Here is a 26,138-nt window from a genome sequence, read left to right as displayed (position 1 = left end):
AAGAATTTGTTCTTAACTGACTTGCCGAGTTAAATAAAAGTTAAAAGAAAAACGTGAGATTAATATTATTCCAATGTTGACCTCTGATCCAATCCTGACTGGAGTAATTGTTTCATATTGTGATAAAATTTACTTCTCGGTTCGGACAACTTAAATCTACAGTATTGGACAACTTAAATCTACAGTATCTTCTTGTCCGACAATTTCTTTTTTAATGTTAATGTCGAGCCCTGATGTATAGCTGGCACTGTGTTGTCGCTCATATTTGTTTGTCAGCACAAACATGACTGTAGGTCCTGACTCCCTGAGCCAAGCATGGCACCTCCTTCATGTCAGCACAAACATGACTGTAGGTCCTGACTCTCTGGGGCAAACATCACTGTAGATTCTGACCACAGGAGGCTGCTGAGGATAGAAAAGCTCATAATAATGGCCGGAACAGAGCAAATGGAATGGCATCAAACACCTGGAAACCATATGTTTGATGTATTTAATACCATTCCAATGACTCCCTGTGCCAATCGTCACCACTGTAGGTCCTTGCTTCCTGTGATATGGTAGAGGTGACTGACCGGCTCGATTCGGTCTTATGTAGCAAAATTAGATTGTGTTTTTTGACATTGAATAAATGTAGAGACTCAGAGCTAGAACATGGTATATCATACACTACAGTTGAGGAACAATGGGGAAAGTAATTCTGCTTTGAAAGTTGATAAACTTCTAACCTCACTTTTGAGAAAATGTCCCTTGCATGTTTTGGTACCTACTGGAGAGCTCTTCTTTGTCTACACCCATTCAGCATCGTTCACACCTTTTTAAGCTTTAGCCCCACCCATCTCTTTAAGGATTCACATGTGAGGCTATGTACTAAACTACCAAAGATGTCACGACTAAAGGCTGGCTTATACTATGGGTGTGTTTGTAAATGTAATCTGGAGTGCCAGAGTGTGCACTAGGTGTTCATAAACTCAGAGGGTTGTCAGATTGTCCGTTCGTAAATTCGGAGCGTTTCGCTTTCGGAACGTTCAGAGCGCACACTGGAGACACTGGCCGAAAAGCAGGGTTGATCTGAGCGTTCTGGCCTAACAACAGCAGTCAAGCACCCAAGCTAACTGGCAAACGTTGGCTAGCTAGCTAGCTACTTCCAGATACAAATGAGAGAACACCCAACTCTGACCATTTCACTTGTCCTAGCAGAGCTGGTTAGGCTGTTTTTATGTTATCCAGAGCATTGGTGACTGCAACTGTGCTGCTGGCAACAATTTAGTTAAGCTTTTTTGCCAACGTTTACTGACACAGGCCATATTCAATGTGTGTTGGGCGTTCATAAATGTGTCAGTTACTCTGTGCTCTGGCATAATCAGACTAGAGTGCTCTGAAATTGGAGTAGATAGCCAGAGCGAATTTACCCGCTACGTCCATCAACAGTTGACGCATTGACATCATGAACATTCTTTTGAAATGTTTACTTGCATAGTGGAGTCTTTTGTTTATACATGTAGCTAGCTATCTAAACAATGAACCATAATCCCAACTCATAACGTTACTACCCTCCATGAATCTGCAGGAAGCTAACCAACCAGGTTCAATGTTACTGTAGCTAACATTAGGCTAAAACTAGCAATGCTAAGACAGGAATAATATTACTACACAGATCATACACGTAATGTTAGCTACCTAGCCAGCCAGCTAACGTTAGCTAGCTAGCTAACAGTACACTAACTTGAAACGAAAATGACTTTCTGATCAAATTAGAAATGTGTCAAATCTGAAAATGTAGCTAGCTAGACTCTCTTACCCGTGTACATGGATGGTCACTTCTCTCTCTCTGTCATGGATGCCATGGTTGACCTTAGTTTGAAGATGTAATCTGGAGACAGGTGTTTTATACAACAGCATTCTGTGTGTTCTCTTTTTGACTCCGTGTCCATATTTGCAATCAAACACCAGAATCTCCTTAGCTATCATACTCTAATTCCACTGATTTCAAAACTCGGTCCTCCAGAAAGTGGAGATTAACACTTATGCACTTCTACTACGTGATATCATTTTAAAAAAGCAGCGTTAGAAAGGATTACCTACACATATTGACCAGCTCATATTATAGACAGAAGCGAGCTACATGGCAGACCAATCCAAACGCATCTCTCGGCATGCCCAGCCCACTCATAATCTCAGCCAATCATGGCTAGCGGGAAGGTTGCCGTCTTTTTCTGTGGCTAAACCCACTAGGCTTGTAATTTTAACAATTTTATTTGTTATTACAGCACATATAAGTTCACATGCTCCAGAAGGCATTTCTGTCAAAAAACACATTTAGAAGGGCCCACGTTCAAATGGCTCTCCTGTGAAGTAGTGAGGCACAACGTATGCCTAGTTTCCTGAAATTAGTCACATATCTCTCCCGCTCACTTTCTCTCCCTGTTTTATCAATACCTGCTCTCTCTCATTTTCTCTCTCTCTCTCCTTCTGTCTCTCAAAATATCTCTGTACTTTTTAAATTAGGAATTATTTGAAACTAAGGATGTGTTGTATTTTTAACCCCAAGGACAACATGTGTTAAGAATAGACTTAGATTAGATACGTAGGCTTAACAGTAGCATTTTATACCTTCTGAGCTAAATCAAGCCGACAAGCCTATTCATAGAAAGTTTTCTATGCCTAAACTGTTAGTTCTCCTCTATTTGGTACTCCGAGAGAGAGGTCTTTACATGTGTGTGTCAGAGCCTCTGTTCTCTGTCTTAGCAAGAATAAGTTGTCAAACCACACCCACCACATCCTTTAGCTGAATAAGCCTTGTTTTTGTCGGTCAGTGTTAGGCCTACTTCTTGAGGTTTTGTCAGGGTTAACCACAAAACCAGCTCATGTTGTTTCATAAACAATATGGTACCCTCAGGCTGTTTTGTACTTTAAATTCAATATCCTTTCCCCTCCAGTTATTTAGATAAGAATAAGTGTCAAGGATTAAATTGAAAATATAGATAATATTTGTTTGGCCTTTTTGGTGTCTGAGAGGATCTAGCTCATTCCCCTTTTAAAGGACCCATGAGCACCAACAAGGGAAATTCGTAGGAGCATATCAAATTGGGTGTCAAATGAAAGCTAAGAGTGTATATTTTGGGGAAAATGAAGGCATAGATTCATTTTTCAACCCTTTTCCATCTGAAAAGTTAGGCATAGGTAAAAGGCTTTGATTTTTAAACGGATAAAAAAAACTGTTTACCTTCTGTAATTTTAGGAAATATTGCCTTGTAATTCTGTTACTTTACGACATTTTTAAGTTTCTCTCCCTCACGAGGGATAATGAAAGTTTACAAAAGTAAAAAGTAATGGTAGACTATCAGATGTTATGAGTTTTAATCACGTAATAATTAATAAACAAATTGATATCAGTAGACCTATGAATTAGTTATAGCGATTTAACTGATTTCCATTTTTTTTATTATCAATTAGTAAGTTATTAAATCTCGTAAACTTGTTAACTCATAATTCCTACCTGTCTTGTTCCATAGCCTACCTGTTCTATAGCCTACCTGTTCTACAACCTACCTGTTCTACAGCCTACCTGTTCTACAGCCTACCTGTACTACAATCTACCTGTTCTACAGCCTACCTGTCTTGTTCCATAGCCTACCTGTTCTACAACCTACCTGTTCTACAGCCTACCTGTACTACAGCCTACCTGTTCTACAGCCTACCTGTTCTACAACCTACCTGTTCTACAGCCTACCTGTCTTGTTCCATAGCCTACCTGTTCTACAACCTACCTGTTCTACAGCCTACCTGTTCTACAGCCTACCTGTCTTGTTCCATAGCCTACCTGTTCTACAACCTACCTGTACTACAACCTACCTGTTCTACAGCCTACCTGTCTTGTTCCATAGCCTACCTGTTCTACAACCTACCTGTTCTACAGCCTACCTGTCTTGTTCCATAGCCTACCTGTTCTACAACCTACCTGTTCTACAGCCTACCTGTTCTACAGCCTACCTGTCTTGTTCCATAGCCTACCTGTTCTACAACCTACCTGTACTACAACCTACCTGTTCTACAACCTACCTATTCTATGGTCGACCATATGCGTGACAGTACATTATTGGCAATTGTTTGATTGACTCGTGTAGCGTGGGTTGTACAGCTCCGAGCAGACTGTCAGACCTAGACCAGTGGGCTAAATGATTGTTGTGCCCCATTACCCTCCTGGACCTATCAAACATAATCATTAACAAGTCATATTAAGGCCTGCCAGGGCCAGAGATTTTCCCACACAGCATTTGAAGACTGTGTCGGTCTCTAGAGGGACACTCGTCACCACTGGTTAATTACAGGGATGGGAAGGCTTCACACTGTAGGGGGGCGATGACTGTGTTATCTGTCCTGGAATACTCCTGCACTGGACAGAGAGGGACATCATCCGTGCATTGCTTCATGAGAGCAATAGATAAGTAGTAGATTAAAATAACATTAAATAAATAGGACATACTGTATGATGCTACACTGTAGACAGGGCTGGCCCAACATGAGCTCTGTTGATGTGCAGGACGCAGTAGGCATATTTTTTTTTTAATGTACTTCCTTCGATCTTGTTTCTGTGTTTTGAACGCCATTAAATCGATTCTGCCAAATGATTTATTACATCAACCCATTTACCGTAAAACAAGACTTCTGTTCAACATTCACCTTAAAAAAAATCTGATTGAGTGTCTCCATATCTCTATTTCTCAGGGGCGATCCTGGGTCGGACCGAAACACAGGAGTGTGTCCACTATAACTACAACCCCAACCCTGCTGCCATCCAGGAGAACCGAGGGAACCGCAGTGGCATCGAGACGTGTGCCGGGGAGAAGGACAAGCGCAGACACTGTTTCGCCACCTGGAGGAATGTGTCGGGAATCGTAGATATCGTAAAGCAGGGCTGCTGGCTGGATGATCACAACTGCTATGACAGGTAGGGCCTATTGCATCAGGGCTCTGTGGTGGGGGTTTTATAGCATTTGTGATCTGTTACAACACACCAATGACACGGTGGAATGATTAAGTGTGTCATTGGTGTGTTGCAATGGGTCACGAATGTTATCAGTATATCAGTGAAAACTATTCTTATAGGCCTCTATAGGATCTCCATTCTATGTGAGGACTTGGTCGTCCCATGAATAGGATGTTAAAGGTGTCGGAATAGGGAGCAAGAAAAATCACGTGTTCCTGTGTTCCAATAGTCATACTAACCGTACTATTTGTGACGTAAATTGAGTATGTAGTATGCTTATTGGTCATAGTGTGGATAGAGTTAGTATGTCAAAAGTTCCCGGATGTCATACTAAATTCGCCAAAATACAAAGTATACAAGCAGTGGACACTATTTTCTTGCTTTTAGGGCCCATAATGCAATTCTTCAGAAAATGGTCGTGGCTTCACAACGTTTTCAGATATTTAAAATCAAAAGAAAATGTCTGAGAATATGCAGCCGAAGTCCGACGAGAGCGGACCCAATTTCATTGCTTCAACTGTTGAGCGATGTAATAAAGTCATGACTTTTCAAATAAGTTACGTTGGCTGACAATTTGTTAGCTACTGCTATCCTTACAAACAGCAGTATGAACCGGTATGTTAGCTAAGCTACCTAATGTTAGTTGCCTACTAATACATCGAACTTGCCAGTATATTAACTATATGTCATTCTTAGCTTAGCTAAGTGGCACAGTCGTTGAGCGTTCTCAATGGTCATTGTTAATTCGCTCTGGCTATCTACTCCGATTTCTGTGTACTCTCGTCTGAGTGTGCCAGAGTGCAGAATAACTGATGAATTTATGAACGCTCAACACCTGTTGAATATGGCCAATGTCAGTAAACGTTGGCAAAAAAAGCATAATTAAATTGTTTCCAGCAGCGCAGTTACAGTCACCAACGTTCTGGATAACATGAAAACAGCCTAACCAGCTCTGCTAGGGGTGAGTAAAATGGTCAGAGTGGGGTGTTCTTTCATTTGTGTCTGGAAGTAGCTAGCAAGCTTTCCAACGTTAGCTTGGGTGCTTGACTGCCGTTGTGAGGTCAGCATGCTCTGATCAACCCTACTCCACGGCCAAAGCGTCCATTGACGTGCGCTCCGAGAGCAATACGCTCTTAATTTACGAACGGACAGTCTGACAACCGCTCTGAATTTACGAACTCCCAGAGCGCACTCCAGATTGAATTTACGAACACACCGAAGTCGTAAAATGTCTAGCTAGTAATTTGTTATGCTAACAAGCTAGCAAGAGGTTGCATAGCAACAGCATCCACTTCCGGTAGACAGGCGACGCGCTAGTACTCTCAACTGAAAGGATACCTTTTGTTTACATTATACTAAAATGAACTAATAGTATGTAGTATATACTCATTAAGTATGTAATATACAGTATGTTAGTATGGGTATTCGAACACCGCTCTGGTTCATTGCCAACTGTTTTAAAATGGCAGCATCAGCCGTCTCAACTTGTTCTAACAGCTACACTACTGTGATAAGAAATTGAGCTTCTTCTCAAGTGATTTGAGACCTGCAATGTTTTTTTGAAACATGCTAGGCCTATATGTTTGCATATTGCCCTCTGAGCCAGAACAGACTGAGATAGAGAGATCTTTTATTTTTCCTCACTAATAAGGGTCTTGTGTTTTGAGCCTCTCTTCAGTTACCATGTTGTTTCTTGTAAGCTTTGCTCTCCATCCAAATCACATTTTATTTGTCACATACACATATTTAGCTAATGTTATTGCAGGTGTAGAGAAATGCTTGTGTTGCTAGCTCCAACAGTGCTGTAGTATCTAGCAATTCACAACAATACACACAAATCCATTCCACCGTATTGTGATATCTTCTCAGCTACCCATGCAACATGTCAGCTAGCCTAGCATTACCAGAAACATTTAATTTTATAGCGTGCGAGAGCCCAGGCCCAGAAAGGCTGAGTTACCTGGTCCTCTTGTCTTAACATGCCGTTGAACCCCTTTACCTCCCAACTGCAGCAACAGCTCCCACCTGCAGCAACCGGATCCATGTATTTTTCAAGTGTGGCGTGCTTCCATGTTATTACTAAATGTAGAGCAACAGCTAACTCTGACCGCGCCGCGAGGCAGCTAACTCTGACCGCGCCGCGCGGCAGCTAACTCTGACCGCGCCGCGCGGCAGCTAACTCTGACCGCGCCGCGCGGCAGCTAACTCTGACCGCGCCGCGCGGCAGCTAACTCTGACCGCGCCACAGTTCAGTTCAGAGAACGGAGTGTTGCTTTGATGTCGTTTAACTGCCATGGAATGTAAGTTTGTCAGATAAGAATTCTACATGAAGTTTTTTTTCCTTCCCACCCAACTTGGTGAAACACAAAATAATAAAGTTGTTTACAGGAAGTAACATACTGTACCTACAACAACATGAACTACAGCATCATAAGGGCCAAGCACTTGAACTTGTTGTTTTTTTACATCCTATACCTGTATCGCCCCGGTCTGAAACTCAAGGATAGTTCTCAAATTCTGAAAGAAAAGCTTCTTTTTTTTTTGTTGGTATACAATTGTAACACAAAGAAACCAAATAAATGACAAAAGTGTGGTCTTTCCAACATGATTGTGACACTGACCGCATCGTCTCGCACTTGTTTTTCAGTACTGAATGTGTGGAGAAGAAAGAAAGCCCAGACGTGTTTTTCTGCTGCTGTGAAGGAAACATGTGTAATGACAAGTTTGTCTACACCCCCGACAACACACAAGCTGTTCAGAGTAAGTTCTGGGTTTGTCTGTGCGTGCACGTGTGCATGTGTCTGTGTGTGTGTGTGTGTGTAACACCATATGAACTGAAGAATCTGTTATGCTGAAATCCGAAATGCGACTTTTTGTCTCATTATTAACGACACAATAAATAACCCAATCCGTAAATTTTCTCCCATTACGTAACGCTGAACGTTCTGCTGTGGTGTGGTTTTATGTTGGTATGCCCAGGTCTAGGAAGTGTGTGCCATTGCGTGTCGGACCGTGTCCTGTGTGGCTGCTTGTGTGTCATTCCTCAGGGATCGCTGTGTTTTTCAGATTAAAGGGGCTGGTCTATCCTCATTATCCCTGTTGAGCTAACGGGCCTCACTGCTAAACATCCTCTCAGCAGGAGGAGGAATGCAGTGACTCAGTCAGAGGAGGTTTAGCTAGCTGGGCAGGGGCACACTGACATCAGCTTCCTTAATGTACCTTGGTTCTGGAATTTCTTGGTCCTGGCTACATTCTTCTCGAAATTGTTGTAAAATTTCTTTTTTTTAAAGAACGTCTGTTTTAATATTTTTTTAATACCTCCTCAGTAAAGTATAATGAAAAGAAACATCTAATCAGTGTTCAAAAATGTCTTAATGTTGTGGTTGGGAAACTCCTATTGTTGCTTAACAATGAACAGAAATGCCCTTTTCAGAATAGTCTTGTTAATTCATGGGGAAAATCAGTGTGTTCTTTGCAGTGGAGGTCAGATAAAGGTTACCAAATAGGATGTATTGAAGCGTTGGTGTGGGGGAAGGGCCTTGTTCCCTCCGCTTATGCAACTGAACGTGGACATGAATTTGCAGCAGCGACTAACTAGATGTGGAATGCCCTGGATATTTGGAACAAAAGGCTAGGTCGGAGCCTGACTATGGAATCGAGCGACAGAGGCAGCATACACAGTCACATAGTCACACACAGTCACAGCTGCTTTAAAAAAAAAAAAAACTTGCAATAGGGCCTATTTTGGAGAGCGACCATGTAGAAGTGTAGGGTCCTATAAATTCATTTTTCTCTGTTTAGGTTTTCCAGTTTTCCATTTCTTTCTGTTTTTTTTGCTCTTAAAGCCACACTGTTTAAATAGAATGTCCAATTTTGTTGTTTTTCTAAGTCAACAACAATCCTTAAACCACATCCGGAGACCACTTTTCAGGTTTGGGAAAAATGTAATACTTTTAGATTTTTGGGTGCAGTTACCCTTTGATTCAACTGTGCACCAGCCAGAGACCGTTGTTTGGATAGCAATGTATCTGTAGCACTCATGTGATTGCAGAGTTTGCTTAAGAAATAGCCACTGGATTGATGAAAATAATCATGATATCATTCTGCCAGGTAGGCATAGGCTACTTTGTAGTTAGGTTTTTGGGAAACTGTACACATACACACAGAACTGTGTTACAGGAAAATACAAATAAATCACTGTTGCATTTCGTTCATGTCTTCAGTACATTTAGTTCCATACATTTAGTTCCATACATTTAGTTCCATACATTTAGTTCCATACATTTAGTTCTATACATTTAGTTCCATACATTTAGTTCCATACATTTAGTTCCATACATTTAGTTCCATACATTTAGTTCCATACATTTAGTTCCATACATTTAGTTCCATACATTTAGTTCCATACATTTAGTTCCATACATTTAGTTCCATACATTTTGGAGTATTGTTGAATTCCGTTTTAATGTCTGGATTCCGTGATTCCGGCCGTGTTCTCCGTAAACCAGATTTTACAGGGCTCTTGGAGTGGATAAAGAGCGGGAGAGAGCGTCACCTGCTGACCAGAGCGATTCCATGCCTGTGTGGCGTGTGCCGTGTGGTGATCCTGCCAGGGGGTGGGGGGAGGAGGCGGCAGGGTGGAGAGGATGGGGGTTTGGGCCTGCTATGTTTTTCATTTCAAAGAGGCTAATCCGGGTTGTTATCCCGCTTGCAGATAAAATGGAGCACTGGGCAGGGGGAGGGGAGCGACGGGTAGAGGGTAGGAGGGGCAGGGGGAGGGGAGCGACGGGTAGAGGGTAGGAGGAGCACTGGGCAGGGGGAGGGGAGCGACGGGTAGAGGGTAGGAGGAGCACTGGGCAGGGGGAGGGGAGCGACGGGTAGAGGGTAGGAGGAGCACTGGGCAGGGGGAGGGGAGCGACGGGTAGAGGGTAGGAGGGGCACTGGGCAGGGGGAGGGGAGCAACGGGTAGAGGGTAGGAGGAGCACTGGGCAGGGGGAGGGGAGCGACGGGTAGAGGGTAGGAGGAGGGGCACTGCACGGGGGGTTGTGGCAGGCAGGCAGCATCATGAACAGTGCCCCTCTTTTGCTACCTAATGCCAGTTCAGCGGAGGTCACCCACATAGAAAAGCAATGGCACGCCGTCTCTCTCTCTCACACACACACACACACACACACACACACACACACACTGGATGTCACGCTGGCAGGCGAAGGAAGGGAAATCCACCTCAGAGGTGACACGAGTGGATGTTGTGATTATGTGGTGGGGCTTCTGCTTTGGCGGCGAGGCGCGATCCAGTCTTATCTCTCTCTCTCATGAAGCTCTGTAATGGGCCTGTGCCAGGATGGGAGCCGGTCGAACCAAACATGCTTTAGCTAGATAGCTAGAAATGCATTCAATAAAAAATGACATCAGCCAGCTAAAGTTGAGCCCATATAATCTCTATATTATGAACACGGAGACTGCAACACATAAGTCATTATTTTTCACATTCTTGGCAAAGTTATTGTGGCGTCATTTTTATAAAACCCTTTCAGTGCTCCTTTCTTTTGAGTACATCCTATAATAGTCCTTTTGTCCTGGTATAATCTAGATTGATTGATTTAATTATCTTTCTCTCTCCCTCTCTTCTCTCTCTTTCCCTCCATAGCAACATCGAACCCGGTTACCCAGAAGCCTCCTGTCTTCACCACTCTGATGTACTCACTGGTGCCCATCATAGGCATCACTGCCATCATCCTCTTCTCGTTCTGGATGTACCGCCATCACAAGCTGGCATACCCGCTAGTCCTGGTGCCCACACAGGTATGACAACACACAGCACTAATGGACAAAACCCCCTTTAGTTACAATAACAGATGTAGCTAGCTAGGCAATAACTGTAATAGGCTAACTGCTGTATATGAATGAGTGTTGTTCTCATTTTAATTTCACTTGTAGCTAGCTAGGCAATAACTGTAATAGGCTAACTGCTGTATATGAATGAGTGTTGTTCTCATTTTAATTTCACTTGTAGCTAGCTAGGCAATAACTGTAATAGGCTAACTGCTGTATATGAATGAGTGTTGTTCTCATTTTAATTTCACTTGTAGCTAGCATTTGATCTGTATTGGTTGGATGATGCAAGCAAGGTATTTTTTATTTTTATTTCACCTTTATTTAACCAGGTAGGCAAGTTGAGAACAAGTTCTCATTTGCAACTGCGACCTGGCCAAGATAAAGCAAAGCAGTTCGACACATACAACAACACAGAGTTACACATGGAATAAACAAACGTACAATCAATAATACAGTAGAAACATCTATATACAGCATGTGCAAATGAGGTAGGATACCAGAGGTAAGGCAATAAATAGGCCATGGTGGCAAAGTAATTACAAATAGCAATTAAACACTGGGATGGTAGGGTGTGCAGAAGATGAATGTGCAAGTAGAGATACTGGGGTGCAAATGAGCAAGATGAATACAGAATTGGAGATGAGGTAGTTGGATTGGGCTATTTACAGATGGGCTATGTATAGGTGCAGTGATCTGTGAGCTGCTCTGACAGCTGGTGCTTAAAGCTAGTGAGGGAGGTAAGAGTCTCCAGCTTCAGATATTTTTGCAGTTCATTCCAGTCATTGGCAGCAGAGAACTGGAAGGAGAGGCGGCTAAAGGAAGAATTAGCTTTGGGGGTGACCAGTGAGATATACACTAAATATACTATATTCAGTGTCCACAGATATTGCTAGTCTGTGTACCATTCTCTTTAGCTAACATGCTACTCCTTATCATTCCCAAAGAGACTGGCCTTTTGGCAATCTCAAAGTTCAATAAGTCGTTATCAATAAAACGTCACAGTAAGGTGCAGAGTGTTCGATTCCCAGCTCCGCTAAAACCATTGACAACTGCGTGCCGTTTTCAAGGGATTGTTAAATAGATTTGAACTATTTGGTTGTAATATCATCACCACTCGAAGAGCATAGACAGAACTACACATTTCAGATTATTTTTTTATTATGCAAAACAATTGCGCACATTTAGCTCTATCGGAGTTATACAGCGTGTGACTGCATGCTTTTCATGATCAGATAACATCAATTGATATGTGAGGGTAGCCTCAAGATATCTCCCAAAATTGGCCACCGTTAACTGGATATTTGAGTTATATAAAATAAAAGTGAACTATACCTGACACATAGGAGTGGTTTAGGTTATTTTCCATCCTTTGTGGGCTCTGCCCGTCTAGCAGTAGAAGGGTGCATTTGCCAATGTAGTGTTAGCTAATTATGTTTACTTTGTAAGCTACTGTACCGGGAGAAACTGTGTACAGTTGGCTAAACATATAGCATAGTGGTAAGTAGACCGAATGTACCTTTCTCCATTCAATGTAGGCCTACCTAGCGAAGTTACCGAACATCCCCTTTTCAACTGTTTTTAAGTGTTTAATCACAATTGCTGCTGACAGACATGATTGATGGATCACGTCAATTTGGCTAGTTAACAAGCTAACTTTTGCTGAAGTAGCTAGCAAGTTTACCAGATAATGTAGTTTCCGTGGTAACCAAACAAACTGACTTGCGTCATTACCGTGCTGATATTCTGTGCATATTATAGGGAAAGAATGCATGCTCTAAAATGCCCTTTAAGACCATCAGAAAAAAATATTCAACAATGCCATGGTATAATGAGAGTTATAAACTGGGTGGTTCGAGTCCTGAATGCTGATTGGCTGACAGCTATGTTATATCAGACCGTATACCACGGGTATGACAAAACATGTATTTTTACTGCTCTACTTATGTTGGTGACCAGTTCATAATAGCAATAAGGCACCTTGGGGGGTTGCGTCGTGCTTTGCTTTGTGACTAAGAATAGCCCTTAGCTGTGGTATATTGGCCATATACCACACCCCCCCCTGTGCCTTATTTCTTAAATATTGTTAGGCTGGTATTTACTGATCATGAAAAGCATACAGTTACTTGCTGTATAACTATGATGGAGCTAAATGTCTGCAATTGTTTTGCATAGAATAATCAGACGTGTGGTTCTATGCTCTTCAAGTGCAGCCAAATCGAACGTATTGTGACGTTTTATAGGTCGTTACCAATAGAAAGTCACAATAAGGTGCAGAGCGTTCGATTTGGCTGCCGGGGTGGCAAGGAAATTCTAAAATTTGAATTTTATAACAAATTCAAAAACAAACATTTAGCTGTTCGCTAGGCAAGTTGTATTTTGAAGCTTAAAACTAAGATGTTTTGTTTTTGGAATTGCGGGATGTTTCGTTTTAGAATTTAGATGTGAGCTAGTAACTTTTGACAACTTTTGACAGACTGTTTCTTCTGGACAAACAAATTGCAATTGCTTAGCAACCAGATACCAACATGTTCTGTGGAGAAAATAAGTTCCAATATTTGCATAATTGTTGTGATTGGAGGATAGCTGTGAGGGTGATCGAATCAGGATCAAATTTGAAGATGGCAGAAAGGCCTGTCTCTTTGGCACATGACATGGACTCACCTCAGTGGATGGAGTATAGGGAGTGTATAATGTAAAGAGACTAGTACCGAGGCTACAGATATGCCGCTGTAGACACAACACCTCTTTGTTTTTACTGTGGCCCGCTTCGTTCATAAACTTTTCCTCCATCACGGCATGCTGTGAGAGAAGTACTGCTGTATGAGACAGATCAGTAGCTATGGGTTGTATATGCTTACTGTACTTGAGCTTGTGCTGTTGGTTGGCTGAGAGTTTGAGAACTTTCAAACGTTGCACTACCTGCCACAACACTACCTGCTACAATGCATAGTGCCAACTGTAAAGTTTGGTGGAGGAATAATGGTCTGGGGCTGTTTTTCATGGTTCAGGCCATGCCCCTTTAGTTCCAGTGACGCAAAATCTTAACGCTACAGCATACAATGACATTCTAGACGATTCTGTGCTTCCAACTTTGTGGCAACAGTTTGGGGAAGGCCTTTTCCTGTTTCAGCTTGAGAATGCCCCCGTGCACAAAGTGAGGTCTATAGAGAAATGGTTTGTCAAGGATCGGTGTGGAAGAACTTGACTGGCCCTCACAGAACCCTGACCTCAACTCCATCGAACACCTTTGGGATGAATTGGAGTGCCGACTGCGAGCCAGGCCTAATGCTCTTGTAGCTGAAGTCACGGTTTTGTCTCACCAGGGGTGATGGTCGGATGCACGTTTATCTTCGAAGGAATGAGCGTTACACCGAGGCCTTTACTCGGGATCGATTTGGTGGTGGAAGGTCCGTCATGGTCTGGGGCGGTGTGTCACAGCATCATCGGACTGAGCTTGTTGTCATTGCAGGCAATCTCAATGCTGTGTGTTACAGGGAAGACATTCTCCTCCCTCATGTGGTACCCTTCCTGCAGGCTCATCCTGGCATGACCCTCCAGCATGACAATGCCACCAGCCATACTGCTCGTTGTGTGCGTGATTTCCTGCAAGACAGGAATGTCAGTGTTCTGCCATGGCCAGCGAAGAGCCCAAATCTCAATCCCATTGAGCACGTCTGGGACCTGTTGGATCGGAGGGTGAGGGCTAGAGTCATTCCCCCGAGACTTGTCTGGGAACTTGCAGGTGCCTTGGTGGAAGAGTGGAGTAACATCTCACAGCAAAAACTGGCAATTCTGGTGCAGCCCATGAGGAAGAGATGCACTGCAGTACTTAATGCAGCTGATGGCCACACCAGATACTGACTGTTACTTTTGATTTTGACCCCCCTTTGTTCGGGGACACATTATTCAATTTCAGTTAGTCACATGTCTGTGGAACTTGTTCAGTTTATGTCTCAACTGTTGAATCTTATGTTCATACAAATATTTACACGTGTTAGGTTTGCGAAAATAAACGCAGTTGACCGTGAGATAACGTTTCTTTTTTTTGCTGAGTTTATAACAACATAACATTATCGTCCCTCTTTACAGCCTTTAGTTTTGGTTGACAGGCATGAATGTACGGACACGGTTGGCAGATGGTCCGGTTGACATCAAGCCAGCGTATCATGTTGGACATAGTCTGAGCTGGGAAGTAGATGTGAGGAGCCATGCTGTTCTTTAACATCTTCATTGACTATTTCTACATAGGCAGGCAGGCATCCCTTCTGATGTTCCTGAGGTTGTGCCACAGCTGCAGCAGCAACAGTCTCAAGTTAAAGGGATGCCCTAATCCACCTTCCAGAAATAAAAATCATGAAACTCCTGTCAATTAGGTGAAAGCCTGCAGTACCAGTCAAAAGTTTGGGCACACCTACTCATTTAAGGGTTTTTCTTTATTTTTACTATTTTCTACATTGTAGAATAATAGTGAAGACATCAGAACTATGAAATAGCACATATGGAATCATGTAGTAACCAAAAAAGTTTTAAACAAATCAAAATATATTTTAGATTCTTCAAAGTAGCCACCTTTTGCCTTTATTTTATTTTTATTTATTTTTTACCCCCCTTTTCTCCCGAATTTCATGGTATCCAATTGTTGTAGTAGCTACTATCTTGTCTCATCGCTACAACTCCCGTACGGGCTCGGGAGAGACGAAGGTTGAAAGTCATGCGTCCTCCGATACACAACCCAGCCAGCCGTACTGCTTCTTAACACAGCGCGCATCCAACCCGGAAGCCAGCCGCACCAATGTGTCGGAGGATACACCGCGCACCTGGCAACCTTGGTTAGCGCGCACTGCGCCCGGCCCGCCACAGGAGTCGCTGGTGCGCGATGAGACAAGGACATCCCTACCGACCAAGCCCTCCCTAACCCGGACGACGCTAGGCCATTTGTGCGTCGCCCCACGGACCTCCCGGTCGCGGCCGGTTACGACAGAGCCTGATGGCCCTTAACCACTGCGCCACCCGGGAGGCCACCTTTTGCCTTTGACAGCTTTGCACACTCTTGGCATTCTTTCAAACGGCTTCACCTGGAATGCTTTTCCCATATATTCTGAGCACTTGTTGGCTGCTTTTCCTTCACTCTGCGGTACAACTCATCCCAAACCATCTCAATTGGGTTGAGGTCGGGTGATTGTGGAGGCCAGGTCATCTGATGCAGCACTCCATCCCTGTCCTTCTTGGTCAAATAGCCCTTACACAGCCTGGAGGTGTGTTGGGTCATTGTCCTGTTGAAAAACAAATTGACAGTGAAACTAAGCGCAAACCCAGATGGGATGGCGTATCGCTGCAGAATGCTGTGGTAGCCATGCTGTGGTAGCCATTCTGGTTAAGTGTGCCTTGAATTCTAAAAAAAATCACAGTGTCACCAGCAAAGCAACCCCACACCATCACACCACCACCTCCATGCTTCATGGTGGGAACCACACATGCAGAGATCACCCGTTTACCTACTCTGCGTCTCACAAAGACACGGTGGTTGGAACCAAAAATCTAGAATTTGGACTCATCAGACCAAAGGGCAGATTTCAACCGGTCTAATGTCCATTGCTCGTGTTTCTTGGCCCAAGCAAGTCTCTTCTTCTTATTGGTGTCCTTTAGTAGGGGTTTCTTTGCAGCAATTTGACCATGAAGGCCTGATTCATGCAGTCTCCTCTGAACAGTTGATGTTGAGATGTGTCTGTTTCTTGAACTCCGTGAAGCATTTATTTGGCCTGCAATTTCTGAGGCTGGTAACTTTAATGAACTTATCCTCTGCATCAGAGGTAATTCTAGGTCTTACTTTCCTGTGGAGGTCCTCATGAGAGCCAGTCTCATCATAGCACTTGATGGTTTTTGCGACTGCACTTGAAGAAAACTTTGTTCCTGATTGACTAACCTTCATGTCTTAAAGTAATGATGGACTGTCGTTTCTCTTTTGCTTATTTGAGCTGTTCTTCCCATAATATTTGTATTTTATTTTATTTCACCTTTATTTAACCAGGTAGGCTAGTTGAGAACAAGTTCTCATTTACAACTGCGACCTGGCCATGATAAAGCATAGCCGTGTGAACAGACAACATAGAGTTACACATGGAGTAAACAATTAACAAGTCAATAACACAGTAGAAAATAAAGGCATGAGGAGGTAGGCGAATAATTACAATTTTGTAGATTAACACTGGAGTGATAAATTATCAGATGGTCATGTACAGGTAGAGATACTGGAGTGCAGAAAAGTAAATAAATATAAACAGTATGGGGATGAGGTAGGTAAATTGGGTGGGCTATTTACCGATAGACTATGTACAGCTGCAGCGATCGGTTAGCTGCTCAGATAGCAGATGTTTGAAGTTGGTGAGGGAGATAAAAGTCTCCAACTTCAGCGATTTTTGCAATTCGTTCCAGTCACAGGCAGCAGAGAACTGGAACGAAAGGCGGCCAAATGAGGTGTTGGCTTTAGGGATGATCAGTGAGATACACCTGCTGGAGCGCGTGCTACGGGTGGGTGTTGCCATCGTGACCAGTGAACTGAGATAAGGCGGAGCTTTACCTAGCATGGACTTGTAGATGACCTGGAGCCAGTGGGCTTGGCAACGAATATGTAGCGAGGGCCAGCCGACTAGAGCATACAGGTCGCAGTGGTGGGTGGTATATGGACTTGGTCTTTCACCAAATAGGGCTATCTTATGTATACCACCGCTACCTTGTCGCAAGACATCTGATTGGCTCAAACAAATTAACTTTTAACAAGGCACACCTGTTAATTTAAATGCATTCCAGGTGACTACCTCATGAAGTTGGTTGAGAGAATGTCTTCACTATTATTCTACAATGTATAAAATAGTACAAATAAAGAAAAACCCCTGAATGAGTAGGTGTATCTAAACTTTTGACTGGTAATGTATGTTCTATCAGTGGGTAAAATCTATATTTTTGGTCCATCTGTTAAGTCAGGAAATCATGTTAAAACGGGTCACAGACGCATGGTTCTTGTTACTGGAGATGGGTGGGGGTGGAAACACACTAACACTTTTAAAACAATTACCTGCTTCCAGATCCCCAAATCAGCTAAGTATGGTCAAACTTGTCTAGAACACATTCATCTGTTTTTATATTGACATGACAAAGTATAGATTTCACTTAGATGTGCCCAATCTAAACTGTGTACCAAATGATTCAACTCAGTTTCTCCTTCAAGTATTATCTCGCAATGTGTCTGTGGGAAATGTGGGAAAGGGCCCGTGTTGCTATAGCAACGTACTCTGCACTCGAGACGAACTGCAAGTTGAACTCGATGAGAGGCTCCTAAATTAATAGTGCCGTTTGTTTAGGTGCTTTTTTACAGCTAGCTAGCTACTTTACATACTGATATTGACTTTGGTGTTATTGTGTGTTGCTACGTTTGCTAGCTAGCCAGCTAGTCAGCCAGCACAGAGAAAGAGCTTTGTATTGTGGGTTTTGTAGTCGATTTGAGCTGCAACACATTTCCACATGTTGTTACCAACCTTGTTATAACGACAAAATGAAATAGTTGTTCACCCAAAATATTGTTTGTGTTATTTAACACTGTTTACCACTGTTAATCATAGAAGTGAGTGGTTTGGTGTGGATTATCTATAAGTTTAGAGGTCACGCCGACCCCTTTTTGAGGCTCCTGAACCAAAGGGCACTCGACCTCTCTTCACAATGAGACCCACTTCTCTGACATAAGAGCATCAGTGCTGATTTTAGAACCAATGTCCACTCCTGCATTAGTGTTATAATAGTTAGAAGACCGATCGACATGCGGTACATGAACCTGTCTCAGAATCGGTGTAACGGGTTCTGTTAGAGGCTGATAGAAGGACGGCTGGTTAGGCCTAGCTAGGATGAGTGGTCCTTTCTCAGTATGGGCGTCCTAAGCAAGTACAGTGCCTGATAATCATGAGAGGCGGATTGAAGAGGGCAATTAAGTGTGCGCGTGTGTGTGGTTCTCGCCCACTTGTCATCGCCCGCACCACAAAACACTGAGCACAGGAAAGTGTTTGCTCGTTCGGAGAGGAGAGGGGGAGGGTCGATAAATAATGCACGCTCTCTCTGCTCCCTCGCTTTCTCCCTCTGCTCCCTCGCTTTCTCCCTCTGCTCCCTCGCTTTCTCCCTCTGCTCCTTCGCTTTCTCCCTCTGCTCCTTCGCTTTCTCCCTCTGCTCCCTCGCTTTCTCTCTCTGCTCCCTCGCTTTCTCCTTTTGCTCCCTCGCTTTCTCTCTCTGCTCCCTCGCTTTCTCTCTCTGCTCCCTCACTTTCTCCCTCTGCTCCCTCGCTTTCTCTCTCTGCTCCCTCGCTTTCTCCTTCTGCTCCCTCGCTTTCTCCCTCTGCTCCCTCGCTTTCTCCCTCGGCTCCCTCGCTTTCTCCCTCTGCTCCCTCGCTTTCTCCCTCTGCTCCCTCGCTTTCTCCCTCTGCTCCCTCGCTTTCTCTCTCTGCTCCCTCGCTTTCTCTCTCTGCTCCCTCGCTTTCTCCCTCTGCTCCCTCGCTTTCTCCCTCTGCTCCCTCGCTTTCTCCCTCTGCTCCCTCGCTTTCTCTCTCTGCTCCCTCGCTTTCTCCCTCTGCTCCCTCGCTTTCTCCCTCTGCTCCTCCACCTTCCCTTATGGCTATAAAAAGGCTTTCTGCACGCAGGTCAATGAGACATGCCTGAGTTTGATCAATAACAAGCCATATTTTCATCAACACTAGAACCACTGGGCCTCTAAGGAACCCCCTTCAAGCTGATTAGTAGTCATTCTGGCTGCGACATTCTAACAGTGGAATGAATACTTTTCATATATACTATCGCAAAAATAATCATTTGGTTGCGTTTATGAAGGTCTTGGGTAATTTTAGAAAAGTTTTTTATTTTTTATTATATTACAATATCATTTTCATTCGTTCATGTTACAAGGCTATATTTAAATACAAAAACGCATAAAAAAACACAAACTCAAGAGTTCAAAACATTTTATTTGTGGAATACCTTTTGTTACAACCATGAGACAGAAAGCATATGTGTTAGAGTACGGTAAAAGCTATAAAATAAAATAAAGTCTTTACAATTGTTTTTATTTTTTAAATACCCCCAACCACCAAGACGCATGGTCAAGATGCACAGTGAAATTATGAAAACATCAGCAGCTGAAAAATCATTATAAGCACCAAGTGGCCTTGATAAATAGTGAAATTCGGCACAAAAGCAATAATGGCATTATAATGAATATGTCGATAGCATAGCAGTCAAAAATAGTCAATTATTTTCAGCTCGTGATTGTTTATTGCGTCTTCACTCAATGGCATCAGTTGGATTTCATTTTGCTGTTATTCCTTGTCCTAACAGTTGACTTAGCTGTTATCCCTTGTCCTAACAGTTGACTTAGCTGTTATCCCTTGTCCTAACAGTTGACTTAGCTGTTATCCCTTGTCCTAACAGTTGACTTAGCTGTTATCCCTTGTTCTAACAGTTGACTTAGCTGTTATCCCTTATCCTAACAGTTGACTTAGCTGTTATTCCTTGTCCTAACAGTTGACTTAGCTGTTATCCCTTGTCCTAACAGTTGACTTAGCTGTTATTCCTTGTCCTAACAGTTGACTTAGCTGTTATCCCTTGTCCTGACAGTTGACTTAGCTGTTATCCCTTGTCCTAACAGTTGACTTAGCTGTTATCCCTTGTCCTAACAGTTGACTTAGCTGTTATCCCTTGTCCTAACAGTTGACTTAGCTGTTATCCCTTGTCCTGACAGTTGACACAGTTTTCATACCTTTCACTTGCTTGACACACTTTTGACATAACTTTGTTTGGTTGTAGTGTGTAATAGTCTCCAGTCCTCCCATCATCTTGTCATTCTTCAGCACCGTTGTGGACTACAACGGCTGTGCAGATCCTTTATTTTGCACAGAGGGAGAAGCTCCTGATTCACTTTGTTCGTGGTGCCAGACAGATTTGTTTTCTTTGCAAGCAACTTATTCGCTAATGATGATGAAGTGAAGAAATTGTCCACTGTGTCATTTGTCCCATTTGCCAATGTCAGGTTCCACAAGCCTCATCACCACATTCCCAACATTTGCTCACCTGCTGCCGATGTGGGAATTTTCCCAGATTTTAAAAGCCATTCAGCATGTGGTAATTACAGTTGAAGTCGGAAGTTAACATACACTTAGGTTGAAGTCATTAAAACTTGTTTTTCAACCACTACACAAATTTCTTGTTAACAAACTATAGTTTTGGCAAGTCGGTTAGGACATCTACTTTGTGCAATACACAAGTAGTTTTTCCAGCAATTGTTTACAGACAGATTATTGTACTTATAATTCACTGTATCACAATTCCAGTGGGTCAGAAGTTTACATACACTAAGTTGACTGTGCCTTTAAACAGCTTGGAAAATTACAGAAAATTATGTCATGGCTTTAGAAGCTTCTGATAGGCTAATTGACATAATTTTAGTCAATTGGAGGTGTACCTGTGGATGTATTTCAAGGCCTACCTTCAAACTCAGTGCCTATTTGCTTGACATCATGGGGAAATCGAAAATCAGCCAAGACCTCAGAAAAAGAATTGTAGACCTCCACAAGTCTGGTTCAATTTCCGAACGCCTGAGGTACCATGTTCATCTGTACAAACAATAGTACGCAAGTATAAACACCATTGGACCACGCAGCCGTCATATCGCTCAGGAAGGAGACGTGTACTGTCTCCTAGAGATTAATGTACTTTGGTGTGAAAAGTGCAAATCAATCCCAGAACAACAGCAAAGGACCTTGTGAAGATGCTGAAGGAAACAGGTACAAACGTATCTATATCCACAGTAAAACAAGTCCTATATCGACCTAACCTGAAAGGCCGCTCAGCAAGGAAGAAGCCACTGCTCCAAAACCGCCATTAAAAAAAGCCAGACTACAGTTTGCAACTGCACATGGGTCGTACTTTTTGGAGAAATATCCTCTGGTCTGATGAAACAAAAATAGAACTGTTTGGCCATAATGACCATTGTTATGTTTGGAGGAAAAAGGGGATGCTTGCAAGCCGAAGAACACATCCCAACCTTGAAGCACGAGGGTGGCAGCATCATGGTGTGGGGGTGCTTTGCTGCAGGAGGGACTGGTGCACTTCATAAAATAGATGGCATCATGAGGGAGGAAAATTATGTGGATATGTTGAAGCAACATCTCAAGACATCAGTCAGGAAGTTAAAGCTTGGTCTCAAATGGGTCTTCCAAATGGACAATGACCCCAAGCAAAGTCAAGGTATTAAAGTGGCCATCACAAAGCCCTGACCTCAATCCTATAGAAAATTTGTGGGCAGAATTGAAAAAGCGTGTGCGAGCAAGGAGGCCTACAATCCTGACTCAGTTACACCAGCTCTGTCAGGAGAAATGGGCCCAAATTCACCCAACTTATTGTGGAAAGCTTGTGGAAGGCTACCTGAAACATTTGATCCAAAATAAACAATTTAAAGGCTATGCTACCAAATACTAATTGAGTGTATGTAAACTTCTGACCCACTGGGAATGTGATGAAAGAAATCAAATCTGAAATAAATCATTCTCTCTACTATTATTCTGACATTTCACATTCTTAAAATAAAGTGGTGATCCTAACTGACCTAAAACTGGGAATTTTTACTAGGATTAAAGGTCAAGAATTGTGAAAAACTGAGTTTAAATGTATTTGGCCTGAAGCAGGCCCTACTGTCTGAAGCAGGAGAGGAGCAGGCCCTACTGTCTGGAGAAGGAGAGGAGCAGGCCCTACTCTGTGAAGCAGGAGAGGAGCAGGCCCTACTGTGTGAAGCAGGAGAGGAGCAGGCCCTACTGTGTGAAGCAGGAGAGGAGCAGGCCCTACTGTGTGAAGCAGGAGAGGAGCAGGCCCTACTGTCTGGAGAAGGAGCGGAGCAGGCCCTACTGTCTGAAGAAGGAGCGGAGCAGGCCCTACTGTCTGAAGAAGGAGAGGAGCAGGCCCTACTGTCTGGAGAAGGAGCGGAGCAGGCCCTACTGTCTGAAGAAGGAGAGGAGCAGGCCCTACTGTCTGGAGAAGGAGCGGAGCAGGCCCTACTGTCTGGAGAAGGAGCGGAGCAGGCCCTACTGTCTGGAGAAGGAACGGAGCAGGCCCAACTGAAGGCAGAAGGAGAGGAGCAGGCCCAACTGAAGGCAGAAGGAGAGGAGCAGGCCCTACTGTAGGCAGAAGGAGAGGAGCAGGCCCTACTGTAGGCAGAAGGAGAGGAGCAGGCCCTACTGTAGGCAGAAGGAACGGAGCAGGCCCTACTGTAGGCAGAAGGAACGGAGCAGGCCCTACTGTAGGCAGAAGGAGAGGAGCAGGCCCTACTGTAGGCAGAAGGAACGGAGCAGGCCCTACTGTAGGCAGAAGGAGAGGAGCAGGCCCTACTGTAGGCAGAAGAGGGGAGCAGGCTCTGTCGGGAAAATGAGCGGATCGTGACCTACTGTCGAGAGGTGGAGAGGCAACAGGGGAAACTATTTAAATGACATGCCCTCCTAAAACTAGTTATAACTCCAGTTATGTTTGATATTAAGATTCGGACAACGACAGTGTGTTATATAGACGTTTTTAAGAAAAGTCAATGATGGAGGGGGGCATGACTTAAAAAATGGCAGAGAAATAAATTAATGAGCAGTGAAAATGACTGCTGTAGTGGTTGTAGTGTTAATGCTGCCTCGCCACCCCCATGTTGCAGCAGTGTCTTCTTCGTCTGCTGTAATCCACTGGACCATCTACAGCAGGGCTAGCTAACTAGATTCAGCCGCGGAACGATTGTTGTCGGAGCGGATGGTCGGGGGGCCAGGACATAATTATAATCATTTGTACACTGCAAATTGACCACAACTAAGCTCAAAAAGAGATTGTATTTGAAAATGACAATCATTTCATACCTTGATTATAATTTTTGTTATTCGTGGGAATATTTGGGGAACAGATTTCCTAAATGAATCACATTTTTTGATGAATTCCAGGTGATTTGGTCTTTTTACCAAAACCGACTTTGGTAAAACAAAGTCGTCAAACAGCCAATCAAAATCACTTGTGTGCCGCCCTTTTCTGACCAGGGCTGGGAATTACCAGGGACCTCACGATACGATGTTATCACCATACTTAGGTGCCGATTTTAGATATGTATTGTGATTATCAGCGTTCTATATCTATTGCGGTTCGATACTGTGATTTTATTGCGGTTCGATGTCCCGAACATATTGCTCACCATATTTCTGCTGCAGAGGGACAAGAAATAGCCATGAGAAAACACACATTTTGATCAGTCATGGAAATAAAAGTTCTGAAAACTAATTTGTTCCCTATTTAAAAAGATGGAGAACAAGCTGTGAAGGAAAAATGCTGGAGTTGTGGTCCAGGTACAGGCAGCTAGCGCAAAACTTATATCACGATACGATATATAGTCAAAAATAATATGGGAGGGAAGGGAAAGAGAGAGAGAGAGGGAGGGAGGGAGAGAGAGAGAGGGAGGGAGGCAGGGGGCAGGTGAGAGAGGGTGGGAAATAGAGAGAATAAGGGAGGTAAAGAGACAGGGGGAGAGGGAGAGAGAGATGGGAGAGACAGAGAGACAAAGGGCACACAGCCTTTGAACCATCCTTAATGTCTCTCCTCACTGCCTACAGGTCATACAGCTTCACTACTACAGCTCTTCCTTTCCCTCCATTACCAACGGCTCACTGAAATGACAGGCAGACAAATCAACACAAAGTGCACCTGTCTTGGCGTACTCTGCTTACTGTCACCTGGGTCCTAAGTCCAGGGTCAGCTTTATTTCACAGGCACAGGTGTTACCGCTGCCTGGGATTTCATTTTATACTCTTGTTTCTACTACATTCTGGACTCTGACATTCTCATGGGCTTGCTTTCTTCTGCAGGCTCTGGCTTTCGCACACGTCTGTACTCGCACACGTCTGTACTCGCATGTGTGCGAGTACAGACGTGTGCATCACTAGCATTTAGCTGCGTGTGTGTGTATGCGTGCGTGTGTGTGTGCGTGTGTGTGTATGCGTGCGTGTAAAGAAACCGTCTGTACTTGCTTGACGGTGTGTCAGGGGAGGGAAGGGACCAGAAGCGTAATCACACTCTGTAACAGCCATTGCTAAATTCTGAGGGAATTGTTGGCAGCCGCTGAAATGCTTCCCGTCAGCTTGTCATTATTACAGTGTCCTCAGGCTGAACACACTATAATATACACACAGAGCTGTGCTTGAAAAGCTGGTGTTAGCAGGCGGGCTGCAGCCTCTCTCCTCACACACATACGCTTAACATACTGCCAATGTGACACACACCATTACTAGTTATGATTTGCCCCGGGAGTTTTGTTAGTCACTCCCTTCGCCCTATTGCGTCATCGGTCAGTGGTGTGTGAATGGTGGAAACAGCAATGAATTGGCTGGAGATTTAGTAGGATTGTTTTGTAACAGTGTTTCGAGTCAGTCAGTGCTGGGAGAAAGAGAGAGCATTCTCAGGCAGGGGAGGGCAGGACAGGACAGGACAGAGCAGGACAGGACAGGACAGGACAGAGCAGGACAGGACAGAGCAGAGCAGGACAGGACAGAGCAGGACAGGACAGGGCAGGGTAGGACAGGACAGAGCAGGACAGGGCAGAGCGGGACAGGACAGGGCAGAACAAAGCGGGACAGGGCAGAACAGAGCGGGACAGGGCAGAACAGAGCGGGACAGGGCAGAGCAGGGCAGGGCAGAGCAGGACAGGGCAGAGCAGGACAGGGCAGAACAGGACAGCAGGACATGGCAGAGCAGGACATGGCAGAGTAGGGCAGAGCAGAGTAGAGCAGAGTAGAGTAGAGTAGAGTAGAGTAGAGCAGAGCAGAGTAGAGTAGAGTAGAGCAGGACAGCAGGGCAGGACAGCAGGGCAGGACAGCAGACCAGGGCAGAGCAGGACATGGTAGAGTAGAGTAGAGTAGAGTAGAGTAGAGTAGAGTAGAGTAGAGTAGAGTAGAGTAGAGTAGGGCAGGACAGCCTAATAGACTGTTAGATGTTGTCGTGACTTGGAAACGTGGCTGCAGGGGAACTCACAGTTAACTGGTTATTCCTTCCAGATGTTGCTTTGTACCAATGGCCCATCCTTGTTGTTGAGGTCCGTTGAAGCCACGCTTGACTCTCAGGACAGACCCATGGTGTCCCTGATCCTAGGTCAGGAGTGGTGTTAAAATATCCTCTGGCCATGGGTCATCAGCTCAGCTGTCATTTGTCTTGTCTCTCATGCTGGAAATGTTTTCTTTACACCTCTTTCCTTAACTAGCATGCCTTTCATATTATGA

General features: G+C 43.9%; 1 protein-coding gene across 1 annotated transcript in view; it reads left to right on the top strand.

Moving 5' to 3' along the window:
* LOC110501883 (activin receptor type-2A) overlaps window positions 1-26,138 on the top strand; it is a 61,640-nt gene that overhangs the window by 22,443 nt on the left and 13,059 nt on the right. The window contains exons 2-4 of the mRNA XM_021579736.3: window positions 4,726-4,948; window positions 7,635-7,747; window positions 10,638-10,792. Coding sequence (XP_021435411.3) covers window positions 4,726-4,948; window positions 7,635-7,747; window positions 10,638-10,792 — 491 coding nt within the window. The remainder of the gene's footprint in view (window positions 1-4,725; window positions 4,949-7,634; window positions 7,748-10,637; window positions 10,793-26,138) is intronic.

The sequence above is a fragment of the Oncorhynchus mykiss genome, chromosome 22 (assembly GCF_057628025.1).
Source record: "Oncorhynchus mykiss isolate SJ-2025 chromosome 22, ASM5762802v1, whole genome shotgun sequence".
NCBI lineage: Eukaryota > Metazoa > Chordata > Actinopteri > Salmoniformes > Salmonidae > Oncorhynchus > Oncorhynchus mykiss.
The sequence above is the reverse complement of the archived record's forward strand: the minus strand, read 5'-3'. Positions and strand labels throughout refer to the sequence as shown.